Source organism: Peromyscus californicus, unplaced genomic scaffold (assembly GCF_007827085.1).
Source record: "Peromyscus californicus insignis strain IS unplaced genomic scaffold, ASM782708v3 Scaffold_6__1_contigs__length_162567912, whole genome shotgun sequence".
NCBI lineage: Eukaryota > Metazoa > Chordata > Mammalia > Rodentia > Cricetidae > Peromyscus > Peromyscus californicus.
Window position 1 is genome coordinate 61,910,246 of NW_026294584.1, and position 15,081 is coordinate 61,925,326.

The 15,081-nt window shown below is 37.8% G+C and overlaps 1 protein-coding gene across 15 annotated transcripts in view; it reads right to left on the bottom strand.

Moving 5' to 3' along the window:
• Positions 1 to 15,081, bottom strand: part of Kmt2c (lysine methyltransferase 2C) — a 230,470-nt gene that overhangs the window by 57,574 nt on the left and 157,815 nt on the right. For 14 of the 15 annotated variants that reach the window (XM_052719471.1, XM_052719463.1, XM_052719473.1 and 11 more), the window contains 2 exons: positions 9,008 to 9,176; positions 337 to 441 (listed from right to left, as the gene is read on the bottom strand). In XM_052719471.1, coding sequence (XP_052575431.1) covers positions 337 to 441; positions 9,008 to 9,176 — 274 coding nt within the window. The remainder of the gene's footprint in view (positions 1 to 336; positions 442 to 9,007; positions 9,177 to 15,081) is intronic. The other variant, XM_052719474.1, reaches the window with a different exon arrangement.

Consider the following 15,081-nt stretch of genomic DNA (forward strand, 5'->3'; position numbering starts at 1 on the left):
AAATAAAATGGATGATTACCACAGAAGTGGGAAGGAATGGAAAACACACAAAAAAAGGAGAAAGTGCAGCAAGACTTTTAAGGCAACATGCCTTAAATCTGATGCAATTAGAAAGGTAACAGGAATGAGCGAACTTGCTATGTCGCCTCCTACAGCCAGTCAGGGAAGATCTAATACTGGCTTCGACACAGTCCAAAAAAGAAAAAAAAAAAAAACAAAGCAAAACATCAAAACCACTTCCGCTTCCATTACTGGGAAAAATAAATAAAACTGTTCCACATCCATACAGCTCTTAAATCACAGAACAGAAATCAGGCAAACAGTATTCATGTATACCTGAATGATCAACTGATTTTGCAAGATCATCTGAGATTATTCCAAGAATGTCATCATCTGTGTTTAAGACTTCAGAAATATCAGCTAATGGGTCATCAGCAGTACCTAAATATAGTAAGTATATGAAAATTAAGTATTTTCCTAGACACGAAATTCAAAAATGTGCTAAGTACCTAGAATATAGCAGCTGCTGAGGCAACTGGCAGAGTGATAAAAATTTAAGACCATCACTATTTTAAGGAATTAAAAGCAAAGATACTTATCTTTTGATTAACAAAACATTAAAAATTCAGATTTTGTTTTCAAGACTGATGTATATTGACAAAAGAAATAAAAATTGGAAGACCATTAAGCAATAAAAATAAAATCAAAATCTTATAAAATAAAAATTAATTCATTAGTTAGGTGGCATAACTAAGAATGGCATCTAGAAAATACAGTACAATTTACAAAACTATGAAAACAGACTTAGTATTTTGAAATTTCTAGCAAAGCACAAGCCAGGTATCCACCACTACTACTATTTCTTTTCCTGCTTGAATACTCATTACTTGTTCACTAAACGACTATTTTAATATCAAAGAACTGTGTCTATGGACATTGTCCAAGCTACTGGAACAAGATGGAACTGTTAACAAATGACTTGTTCTCATAGGGCTCGCTTCCTCATAAATAACACTAAAGTAGGGAAATAAAATAGGCTCTGAGGGATCTAATTGAAGAATAGGCAGAAATGTCATTTCTAGAGATGACTGGCCACAGATAGATTGTTACATTCAGTTTTTCACTATGACATTTCATACATGTGTATTATGCTTTGAACACATGAAAACTTTATTACATGCTCACTTACAGCCCTACCCGCTGGTGCCTTCTGTCCCCACAGTCTCTCTTATACTCTCTATGTACATGCATACACATGTATATGCACATACATTCAATCTAGTTCCCCAAGAGCAAACATGATGTATTTGTTATCTAACCTTCTTGTAACTACCTCCCTATAGTTTTAGACTCCTTTTTCTCCCTAGAAAAATCCCACCGACTTTCAATTCATTCATTCATACACACACACACACACAAAAAAAAAAATATGCCTTTTTTTTTTTTTTTTTTTGGTTTTTCGAGACAGGGTTTCTCTGTGTAGCATTGCGCCTTTCCTGGGACTCACTTGGTAGCCCAGGCTGGCCTCAAACTCACAGAGATCCGCCTGGCTCTGCCTCCCGAGTGCTGGGATTAAAGGCGTGTGCCACCACCGCCCGGCCTGCATTTTCTATACATTCATTTTCTAAATGTGAATTTTGGATATGAGAAAAAAAACTGTGACATTTTTTTTCTCATTCTGAGGTATTTTGCTTAACATGATTTCCAGTTTCATTTTCCATTATATGTATGTGCATGTGAGTATGCATGTGCAATGTTTTCTTATACAGTTATCTGTTGATGGACATCATCCTACATCCACATCTTTGGTATTGTGAGGCTACAATAAATATAAATGTGCAAGTATTTCTGTGGGAAGCTGACTTCAGTTCTTTCACGTATATACTTGTAGCTAGAAGAGCACATACAGACCATCCCACAGCATATACTGAGTAGTAGCACAACTGGACCATATACTAGTTCATAATGATTTTCACAGTAGCTGTACTACTTTCCATTCCCACCAGCAGTCTCTCAGAGTCCAATTTCCACTGCATCCTCATCAGCATATGTTGCTGTTTTCTTAACCCAGCCATTCTGACTAGAATAAGGTGGAATCCCAGTAGTTTCAATCTGCATTACCTGCCCCTCTCATTTTCTGAGACAGGGTCTCACTATGTAGCTTTTGCTGTCCAGGACTGCACATGTCTGCCCTTGAACTCACAGAGATTTGCTTGCCTCTACCTCTCCAGTGCTGGGTTAAAAGGGTGTGCCATCACACTCCACTAATTTGCATTTTCTTGATGGCTAAGCATGTTAAACACTTTTCATGTATTTATTGAACACTGACATTTCTTCTTCTGGAAACTTTCTAAGTCACTTCCCTGTTGATTGACTAACTTTTCTGGGGTAGGGGGTAGTATTTAGCCTTTAGTTCTTTTAGATCTCTGTGAGGTTTTTTTTGTTTGTTTGGTTGGTTTTTCAAGGCAGGTTTTCTCTGTGTAATTTTGGTGCTTTTCCTGGAACTCACTCAGATCTGCCTGCCTCTACCTCCCAAGTGCTGGAATTAAAGGTGTGCGCCACCACCGCCCAGCAGTCTTTAGTTCTTTATGGAGTCTATATATTAATTCTGTCAGATACATAGTAGAAAAAGATTTATTCTAATTCTGTAGGTTATCCACTCTACTGAGTGTTTCCTATTCTGTGCAGCTCCATTTTTATTTCATGCAATCTTATTTGTTGTATCTGGAATTATTTTCTACACTATTAGTGTCATTTTCAAAAAAATTCCTTGCTTACACCTCTATAAAGTATTTTATTAGTAGCAGTTGGTTTCAAGTCTTACTGTAAGTTGTTTGATCCACTTTTAATTAGTTTTTCTACAGTAAGAGATGGAAATTGAGTTTCACGTTTCTACATGCAAATATGCAGATTTCCCAGCATTACTTGTTGAAGATGTTACCTTTTCTTCCACATTTGTTTTTGGATAGTTGTCAAAAATTGGGTAACTATAACTGTATTGAATTATTTCTGGATCTTCTATTCCATTCCGCTGTTTCATATGCCTGTATTTTATGCCAGAATCATATACATGCTGCTAAAGTTCCATTGTATAATTTGAAATCTGGTATAGTGGTACATGCCTCCATATCAGCACTGTTTTTTCTGCTAAGGACTGTGCTGTTTGTTCAGGGGCTTTTGTGGTTTCAATTGACTTTTTCCCCACTTCAATGAAGAACTGCACTGTGACTTTATTAAAGAGCGCAATGGTCTACAGACTTTTGGCAGTAAGGCCAATCTCAAAAGAGTAATTCTGTGGATCTACGACCATGAGCCATCTTCCCTTTTCCTAGTGTCATCTCCACTCCTCCTTCACTGTCAGTCTTATGTCTGTGTATTGCTCTTTTAACGTATTGTCAACAGGACTAGTTTCCTAACTTCTCAGCAAATTGGCTACTAGTAAATAGAAAAACTACTGATTTGTGTGTATAAATTTTGTCACCTGCTACTTTGCTAAAAGTATTTATCAAATCAGACTTTTATGGGAAAGTCTTTTAGTACAGGATTAGACTGACCACAAAGAAAGATAATATAATTCCTTTCTTTCCTATTTTCTCATTTTTTAAAATCTTGCTTTGTTCCTAAACTTTAATATTTCAAGTACTGTACTGAATAGAGAGTGGGGACGGTACTAACTCTTACCTGCTCCTTATTTCAGAGGGAGTGCTTTCAATTTACCAAATTTAATATGTTGACTATAGAGTTTTCTCTATTATATCCTTGTAATGTTGAGGCATGATCCCTTTGAGCCTAATATCTTCATGATTAGAGAATCATGAGGAGATGTTGAACTTTGCTTTCTATGGCTATGTTTAAGTTGTTAATACTCTCTTGATTTGGGTGGTGGTAGTGCATACATTTAACCTCAGCACCTGGGAGGTGGAGGCAGAGGCAAGAGAGTTCAAGGCCAGACTGGTCAACAAAGCAAGTTCCAGGAGAGAGGAAGAGAAGAAGAGAGGGAGAGATAGAGAGAGTGAGCAAGAGAGAGAGAAAGAAAGAGACAGAGGCAGAATATCTCATGATTTAACTGATAGGTAATATGTGACTAAGAATTTATAATATTCAGCATTTTCTAGCCTTTTATAGTATGATTTTCCAAGTATCTCCTAATTATCCATTGAATTTCTTCAGTACTTGTCTCTTTTTTATCACTAATTTCATCTCCTTTTTCATCACTTTGGATCTTCTGTCTTTTTTTATTAATATGGTTAAAAGTTTGTTAAGACTCTTTCTCTTCTTAAAAAAAATACATTTAGTACAGGGGAAGGAGGGAGAGAGCATGCACATGTCTGAGGAAAGCTTGCAGGAATTGGTTCTCTCCATCCACTATATGGCTCTTAGGGATCAAACTAATGTCATCAGCTTAGCGGCAAGCAGAGGTAAGAGGATCTCTATAGAGCTGGAGGTCAGCCTGGTCTATACAGCAAGTTCTGGATCAGCCAGGTCTACATAGTGACACTGTTTCAAAACAAATAAAATAAGACCATTTACATTCAGGTTACTATAGAAAGGAGTTTGCTAATTAAAGTAATTTTTGATTGTTTTCCTCACTGATTCCATTGTTGGTTCTTATCTTTCTCAATTATTTAGAGAGCTAAATAAAATAAAGGACAAAGTAGGTGAAGATACCGTAAGCATATGGAAATCAGCTATCCTAGCTGACACAGAAGGCCAGAGTGATTAAAGGAATCACAGGGAAAGTCAAAGAAACAGATACAGTAGCTGCTGCAGGCCTGGGCAAAGTTTTGAATAAAGTGGTGAAGCCTAGGTTTTACTGTGGAGGTTGAAGGGAAGTATAGGAATACTGGAAGACAAGCAGAACAGAATGGTGGAGAAAGGCAGGGTGGGAGGGGGGACATTAGAAGCCAGGAGACCTTGTGCAATGTGAATGAAAGGTAATTCAAGTTACCACTGCGTGGTAGAAAAGTTGAAGCAGTTGAAATTGACTTTGGGGTTTATTTTGAAAGTAGAGACAAATTTATGGATAAGTAAAATGAAAAGAGGAAGATTCTAAAAGTTTTTACCTAATTAAGCAAGAAAAGAGTGAAACTCTTACTAAGGCTATCTATCACTAGTAAATACCTTAGCCACTCCACTAAACACATGTGAAATTTTTAAGATTTCATGTGTATTTTAAATAAAGGCAATGATTAAGAGCACTTTTTGCACTGGCAGAGGACACAGGTTCAGTTCCCAATACCCATGTGTCAGCTAACAACCAACTATAACTCCAGTTCTGGGAGATCCAATGCCCTCTTCTGGCCTCCGTGAGCAGTGTACACATGGTGAACAAAACATACAAGCAGACAAAATATCCATATACATAAAAATAAATAAATCTTTAAAAATACACACATGCATATACACACACACCCCACAGGATTGAGGGTATGTCTCAGTGATTAAGAGCATTTGCTCACCGGGCAGGGCGGAGGTGGTGCACGCCTTTAACCCCAGCACTCAGGAGGCAGTGTCAGGAGGATCTCTAAGAGTTCGAGTCCAGCCTGGTCTACAGAGAGAGAGCCAGGAAAGGCACCAAAACTACACAGAGAAAGCCTGTCTTGAAAAAAAAAAAAGACCATTTGCTCTTGCAAAGGACTAGGTTTGGTTCCCAGCAGCTACATTGTAGTTTACGGCTATCTATAACACCAGTTCCAAGAAATTCAAGCTCACTCACTCTCTCTCACTCTCTCTCTCTTCTTTTTTTTGTTATATATTAGACGTACATACATGCAGATAAAACATACATATTTGTAATACCTAAACATTTAAATACATATTTATTTATACTTTAAATTAAGTACCTGTATGAAATACTTTATACAGGTTGGTATCTTTAAAAGAAAAAAACTACAGCTATGAGGTTGCTATGGTTGCTCATTTTGTGTGTGTGTGTGTGTGTGTGTGTGTGTGTGTGTGTGTGTGTGTGTGTGTGTGTGTTTGCATATGGAGAGGTGTTAAAAGGCCAACTTCAAGTGTCCTTCATCAGGTTCCACTCACCTTGTTCTTGGAAATAAGGTCTTTCACTGGCCTGAAGTTTGCTAAGTAGATTGGGCTGGCTGTCAACAAACTCTGGGCATCTTCCTATTTCCAACTTCCCAGTACTGGGATCACAAGCATATGTAACCATGCCCATATGTAACTCAGGGCCTTAAGCTTACAGGGCAAGTACTTACTAAAAAAAGCCCTTTTGTTTTTAAGTAATTAAAATCTACTATATAAAAATTATATCATAAATTCTTTAAAGACTAGGTTTTAAAAACTTTATCCCTGGGGCTGGAGAGATGGCTCAGTAGATAAGAGATCTGGCTACTCTTCAAAGGGACCAGGTTCACTTCCTAGCATCCACATGGCAGCTCACAACCATTTCAAGTTAAACTCCAGTCTCTGGGGATTTGTGCCCTCTTCTGGCCTCCATGGGTATCATTTGCAAACATAGCACACAGACATACATTCAGGCAAAACATCCATACACATAAAATAATAATAAATCTTATTTTTGAAAAAATGTGAACTTGTCTACATTAAATAAAATGTTCAAAAAGGCAACTTTCATTCATTAAACTTTATGTATAACTGAAAAAAACTACTTTATGTTTTGAAATGAATGCTATTCTAGTCTTCTAAGTTTGGCCTTACTATAAAATCATTATGCCTTAAGACATTTTATGTAAGAAACTCATCAACATCTGTCCTATACTGTGTTCCCATAGAACTCAGACCTTATCCTCACAAAATTCAAGTGCAAGTACCTTCCATTTAACTCAAGTCACATGTCATAATATTTATAACATAGCCTTTGTGAAACCAACTTCAATTTAATGCTTCAAGTCACATGTCATAATATTTATAACATATTCTAGTCATTATACAATGTTTAAAACATATGAATAAGAACTAATGAGTACTTAAAAACCAACATAAAATAAAACAAAGTATTTTTTGTTTGAATCTGGTAAGACTAAACAAAAAGCATGCTCCATCTTTCCATCCATCTTTGCTTTGATGATGTAGAATCATTGTTTATGTGCTTAAGGGATAAGACTGCCTGCAACTATTTCAAGGAAGTCAAATCAAAAGTAAAAGTTTGCATATATTGTCCTTTGGAGTGTAGGACAGCCCTAAAGATACAAAAATCTTCAGGTACTCAAAACCCTTAAATTAGTCATTTGTTATTGAATGTAAAAAAAAAAAACCTACAGCATAAGAAAGTTAACTGAATTTCATGACAGGACAATGCTGGGTGAAAAAAGCTTTAATGACTTAATAATAAATGTCATTATTCAGTACATGTCTACTTAAGATTTTTTTTCTCTAAAATGTTATAAAATTTAAGCCTAACAAATGGCAAAATAAGCCTGCCAGAAAAATACTGCACTATAACTAATAGTACTGTAAGAGTCTAGAAGAAAAAAAAAGAAGAAATAACTCTTACATTGACATAAATACTTAAAAACACATGTGCTTCCTCTCTTTCCCTCACTTTATTTTTTTCTTAATGAGGCAAGGGGTCTCATGCTGCCCAGACTGCCTTTGAACTCACTACATAATGGAGTGTATCTTGAAGTTGATCCTCTTGCTTCTACTTCTCAAATGGGAACATAGGCACGTGCTACCTCATCCAGTTTAGGAGGTGCTGGGGATCAAATCCAATGCTTCATGCATGACAGCCAAAGATGCACTAATTGAGCTACATCTTCAGCCTCCTTCATGACTATTTTTTTTAAACTGCAATTAAAGTTTGTATAGATAGTATTTATGTGTATCTCTGTATCACATCCTATGCATGTGCTCATGTGTAGAGTGGAAGACAACCTCAGGTGTCATCAGGAAAATCTGCCTCCCTTCAACATGGAGTCTCACTGGCCTGAGCTCACCAATTAAGCTAGAATGTCTGGGCAGCAAGCCACAGTGATCCTCCTGTTTCCATATCCTCAGTATTGGGATTACAAGTAAACACCACCATATCCAGAATTTCCATATGGGTTCTAGGGATCAAACTTGGTTCCTTGTAACTGCAAGGCAAACTATTTAAATACAGAGCCATCCCCCAGCTTCCCCTCTTCTCATTTTTAATAGTCCCTTCATTTCCTACTTATGTACAGTGGTTCTCAACAACAAGCAATTTTGTTCACTAATGATTTAAGAAAACTGAAGACATATATACATTTATTTATTTGTTTGTTTAGGTTTTTTTTGGAGACAAGATCTAACTATGTAACTCTGGCTATCCTAGAACTTACTATTTAGACCAGGCTGACTCAGTCTCCCAAGTGCTAAGATTAAAGGTGTGTATCACTATACTCAGGAGAAACTTTTGATAGCCATGACCTCAGGAGGTCAGAAGTGACAATAAATATACTGCAAGACACTGGAGAGCCCCTTTTCATAACAACGAACTAACTGGCACAGAGTGTCTGTCAGTGGTGAGAAACTACATGTGTATATATCACACTATCTACAAACAATTCTGAACTGTGGACATTCATTCTGCAGCTTTTTGTTTGTTTTTCAAGACAGGGTTTCTCTGTACATCCCTGGCTGTCCTGGATCTTGCTTTGTAGACCAGACTTACCCTCAAATTTAGAGATTGGCCTGCCTCTGTCTCCCAAGTCCTGGAACTAAAGGCATATGCCACCACTCCAGGCTTCATTTTGCAGTTTTTGACACATTATAATTTCTTTGGGTTGTGTAACTGACAATGTCCAAGGGTAAAGTATAAACTGAAAGTTTTCTCTCACAACTCCTGATTTTGGTGATTATTACACTGGTTATTATTAAACGACAAGTCGTTTGAAAAGTCTTACAGAACTTTCTACAAAAAAAAAAGAGCTATATTTACTGAATATAAATTATATTTCAGTAATGTATAAGAGATCAAACAGAAGTATTTAAGAGGTGTTTTATAATAACTAGAAGGCAAATGACATGTGGCATAAAGAAAATACCTGTGAATTAATCTACGTACCCTGAGTTCCAGGTTTTGCTGAAGCAGAAGATGAACTCAGTAGCGGATCTGAGGAAGGATCCAAGAAACCCGTTTTATATGAAAGCTGAGCTGCATCTTCTGATAGATTATCTAAACTCAGCTTGTTTTGTCTGCTGGTATCTAGAAGATCTTTTCCAAAAAATGCTTCCTAGACAAAGATGAGCACATAAGAAAATTATTAGTTCTAAATTCTATAAAACTAACAATATCCTGCCATCATTTTGACAAGAAAAACTTTGCATTTAACAATATAAAAACTAAATATAGAAATATACAGAGATCCTGTTGAATTTGAATTGACTGCGTTAAATTAATTTTGATATCTTTCTCAAAAACAAAATTAAACAAATATAAACACAATGTGTCAAATGTGTTTATAGAAATCGTAAAATAATTCATTTTTCAGAGACTAATCTACAATCAAATTTTAGAATTTGGTGTTATTAGCTCTTTAATTCATAGCACAGGCATAGGCACAGCTTTACGAATGCCATCAGTATTTACAGATTACCTACTGGGGATAAAACAAGATTCTGATCTATTACTTTAGGATCTGCCACCTCTAGTGTCTGCAGTAATCTCATGCTGAAGCATATACCCACATCAGAGGACTTATACTACGAATCTGAAGGACTTCAGTCCATGCATGGAACATTTGTGAGCTATGAAAGGCTGCTGGCTTTCAGTTTATCTACTGAGATGAACACTTCTCCTCCAGATGGCAGTGCTTCAAGATGAGTTCTTCTCAGAACTCCTCAAGATCAATGCAGAAGATGAAAAGAGAACCTCCGGACTTCCCTTCATTTGTTTCAACCCAGCAACCCTGAATTAGCAGATTTTCTACTCCGTGGCCTCTCTGGATAAAGGATACCAGAGAGTGTGCAAGAGCTAGGAACATTTATCATATACCTGCCACACACACAGGAATAGAAGGTTCACAGGCTCTTTAAGAAAAATGGCCCCAGCATCCAAAGTGGGTAGATAGATCAATGCACTGGAGATTGAAGCTGTAAGTTGAAACTCAGGCCTCACACGTTAGGCAGAATGTTTTTCACTGTGGTATATCCCCAGATTGAAATACAGATTTTAAAAGCAAATAGACTGGACCAGTGAGATAACTCAGCAGATAAATACTTGCCATAAAACATGACAATCTCAGTTCAATTCTTGGGAATCACACAGCAGGAGAGAACTGATTTCTGTAAATTGTCCTCTGACCTCCACGTGTGTGTCATGGGATATACAAGTACACAAAAATATTTAAAAGCATATAAACCCATATTATCAAAGAAAAGTTCTGAAATATATAACCAAAACAAAGAAGGCTAAAAAAATATGTCAAACAAAATGTACAAATGAAGACTTCTGCAAGAATATAAAATAATTACACAAAATTTGGGGGGGAGGCAGAAAATGTTTATGCTACCTGGTTTTATGTCAACTTGACACAAGCTACACTCATTTTAGAAGAGGGAACCTCACTTGAGAAATGTCCCCCATCAAATTAGCCTGTGTGCAAACCTATGGTGGATTTCTTTGACTGACAGTTGTGGGAAGGCCAAGCTCACTGGGGATGCTGCCAACCCCAGGCTGACAGGCCTGGGCACTATAAGAAAGTAGGTTGAACAGGTCATGGAGAGCAAAGCCAGTAACCAGTAGCCCTTCCTAAGGCCTCTGCTTTAGTTCTTGCTTATAGATTCCTCCCTGACTTCCCTTCTATTGAGTGTGATTTGAGAGTTTTAAGCTGAAACAAACCCTTTCCTCTCCAAGTTGTTTATTACTATGTTGTTTTATTACTGCAATAAAAACCCTAACTAAGACAATGTTAATAGTACTAATTTCAGAACAGGCATTGGAGGGCTGAGGCATGGACTCAATAGTGAAAGTGCTTGCTACACAGTGAACGGAACTGAGCTAGAATCCCCAGAATCCATGTAATGCCAGCAGAGTAGCACATGTCAGTAATCCCAGTGCACCTACAGCAAGATGGAAGGCAGAAATGGGAGAATCCCCAGATGCTCATAAACCAGCTAGTATGTTATACACAGTAAAGCAGTAGAGAATCTGTCTCAAAAAAGATGCAAGGTGAGGAGCAATCTTTGAAGTGGTTCTTTGACTTCTCTATATTCAAATACAATGACGCACTTGCATAACCCCGACACACTTGCATAACCCCAACACACACACACACACACACACACACACACACACACACACACACACGATTGAATTCTGGCAGATATTTTATATCTTATTCAAATTTTTCAGATTTTTAAAATGAATAAGCTATTTCACTATGAAAATTTTATTTGAAAATCTACAAGGCTATAATAATAAAGAATTCTGAAGAGCATAAAACATCTTTATGTTTAGAAATCAATCACTAGTGTAATATCATAAGTATAAAGTTCAGTAACCTGAGACCACCATTAACAATACTACTAATGACTCATGATGACTTTCTTCACATTTAAAGTTTGTAATACTCTAATGAATTTGGTAAGCTTTACTGTTTTTGTTTTTATTTGTTCCTCTGTGTAATCCTGGCTGTCCTTGAACTCAGAGATCAACCTGTCTCTGCCTCTGCTTATGTCTCCAAGTGCTGGGATTAAAGGTGTAAATTTTTCATTCCTTAGAGTAAACATCAAAGAGAAGCTCCATGTGGTTTTCAACCAGACATTGTGAGTACAGACCTAGGACAAGATCTCTTTACAGACACATGATTACACACGCTCCAAGGCATGTGTGGATATAAAAGACAACTTGTAGGGGTCGGTTTTCTCCTTCCTCCATGTGGTTCCAGGGATCAAACTCAGGTCATCAGGCTTAGGACAAGAGCTTTTACCTGCTGAGCCATCTCTACAGATTAAGATGCGATATTTTTAGAGGTTCCTTTGAAACCAGACATATTGGCTCTTACCTGTAGTTCCAACACTACAAAAACAGAGCCAAGAAGATAAGCAGTTCAAGATCATCCTTAGCTACACATCAAGTTTCAGGCCAATCCAGGCTACATTAAAACTGTCTTTAAAAATAAACAAAATACAAAAATCAATTAAACAAGCACACACGCATCAAAAAATAAATAAAAATTCAAAAAAAAAGCAGGGAAGGAAAAAATAGCCAAGAAATAGAGTATGTTTAAATGCTCTTTTGAAAACAGCTGGCTTCTATACTTTGATAATCAGCTAAAGGAGTTTCCTAAATATGGATTACAGATAACAAACAAACCAATAGGTGAAGGAGCAGATAACTTTCTCAGTACATCCCCAAAAGAAAACCACAAAAAGAGGTAGAGGTAAGGGGCCCAAGTGTGGTGGTGCATGCCTTTTATCCTGGTTATTAAAAATCTAAGGAACCCAATTCATTTATATGCCATTCACTTATATTAGAAAGTGAACATGGGGCTGGAAATGGAAAGATGGCTCAGTGGTTAAGATTACTTGTTACTTGTCCCAAAGAGTCCCAGCACCAATATGGGGGCTCACAACTATATGGAACTCTAATTTCAAGGGATCCAATATCCTCTTCTGGTCTCTGTGGGCACCAGGTAATGATGTGGTGCACAGACATACTTAGACATACAAAACACTCACACATAAAATAAAGAATAAATTAGCATCTCACATTACACTGTCAAAAACATGCAATTAAGGTCTTTTTGTTGTTGTTAAATTGTTAAAACAGCTTTAAATGCAGGTTTAGGGGCTACAGATGCACTTCAGTTAGTATAGTGTGTGCCAAGATGTATGAAACCCAGGGTTCAAGACCAGCAAGGTTACAAGAGACACTGTATATATGAAGGAGAGAGGTAAGGAGGGAGGGAGAGGTTTATAGTAGAGGATTACTTTATTAGTTTTTAAAAACAGATTATAGGAATACATATTACTTATGAGACCAACAGCCTTTTAAAAACCCTGCTTTAAGCCGGGCGGTGGTGGCGCACGCCTTTAATCCCAGCACTCGGGAGGCAGAGCCAGGCGGATCTCTGTGAGTTCGAGGCCAGCCTGGGCTACCAAGTGAGTCCCAGGAAAGGCGCAAAGCTACACAGAGAAACCCTGTCTCGAAAAACCAAAAAAAAAAAAAAAAAACCCTGCTTTAAAGAAAAAATATCGGGTTGGGGATTTAGCTCAGTGGTAGAGCGCTTGCCTAGCAAGCGCAAGGCTCTGGGTTCAATCCTCAGCTCAAAAAAAAAAAAAAAAAAAAAAATCAAGAGCCAAGTATAATGGTATATGTCTTTTAATCCCATCAGTCAGGAGGCAGAGGGAGACAGATCTCTGTGAGTTCAATGGCCAGCCTAGTCTAAACAGTGAGTTACAGGTGAGCCAGGGCTGCATAGTGAGACCCTGTCTCAGAGGAGACAGACAGGGTATGGGGTAGAAGGAAGAGGAAGGGGAAGAAGGGGAAGGGAAAGGGCAAGAGGAGAGGGAAGCAGAGGAGAGGAAGAAAGCAGGAGAGGAGGAGAGGACAGGGAAGGGCAGGGCAAGAACAAAGAAGCACACAAAGACAATCAACCTCCGCCCTCTGAAAGTATTTTTCTACTGATAAAACTACTGTTTAAAAAAACAGTACAGGAGCTAAGGAGATGACTCAGTGTGTGAAATGCTTGTTATGTAAGTATGAGGATCTATGCGCAGATCCCTAGGTACCCACGATAAAGAAAGAGGGTCTTTAACTCCCGACGGAGTGGGTGTAGGAGAATTAGCAGAGACAAATAGATCCCAGAGGCTCATTAGTCAGTCAGAGTGGTGACCTCTAAGTTCAGTGAAGATACTCTATGGCAAAAATTAGAAGTGGGTGGTGAGGCGGCTCATCAGGTAAAAGCATTTGTTGTGCAAGCTTGAAAAACCAGATTCCATAGTGGAAGGAGAGAACTGACTCGCCAAAGTGGTTACCTGACATCAATGCCAACACCATAGCAGGCACCTCACACGTAATAATACTAAATTATACTAAGATGGAAAGCTTTAGAGGAAGAAATCAGATGTGAATTTCTAAACACACACACACACAGGCTTACTATTCATATACACACCTGTAACAGACACAGAGTCTCATTTAAAGGATAAGCTCTGTAACCAGCACACAGACAGTTAAGAGCCTAGTAGTCTAGGGGCTGGGGAGATAGCTCAGTAGGGAAAGTGCTTGCTTCATTAACATGAAGATCTAAGTTCAATCCTTAGAATTTATGTTAAAAATTCTGCTGGGCAGGCTGGAGAGATGGCTCAGCAGTTAAGAGCACTGGCTATTCTTCCAGAGATCCTGAGTTCAATTCCCAGCAACCACATGGTGGCTCACAAACATCCTAATGAGATCTGGTGCCCTCTTCTGGTGTGCTGGTGTACATGCAGGCAGAACACTATATACATTAAAAAAAAAAAAAATTCTAGTAGCCTAGGCTTATAAATCTAGTGCTGATTCAATGAATCCCAAATCACAACGAAAGACTCTGTCTAAAAGTCTAATATATAAATAAATAAATGAATAAATGAATAAAGGAGGACAGCTGTGGAACAACCCTGAGATTGACCCTTGACCTCTACCCAAAATGAATGTGTATTCACACATCTATACTTGTATAAACACACAAGTATAGACACACAAAGTTAATGACAGTAATCTAATTACTAGAGAAGAAAATTAAGCAAGTTACCTTGTAATTAAAAATGTATTTTAAGACAAACATGTAAGGGGTGTGGTGGCACACACCTTTAATCCTGGCACTTGGTGGGGAGAAGCAGGTGGATCTCTGAGTTTGAGGCCAGCCTGGTCTATAGAGCTAATTCAAAATAGCCAGGGCTACACAGAGAAACCTTGTCTCAAAAAGACAAACATCTAATCACTAGCGGAAAATTAAAGTTAAAAAATATACGTAACGTAAGTAACATAATTAAGGTTAAAAATATATACATAATTTAAAACCTTGTTCTGGCCAGGTGGTGGTGGTGCACACCTTTAATCCCAGCGCTTGGGAGACAAAGGCAGGCGGATCTCAGTGAGTTCGAAACAGCCTGGCCTATAGAGTGAGTTCCAGGAGAACCAGGACTGTTACA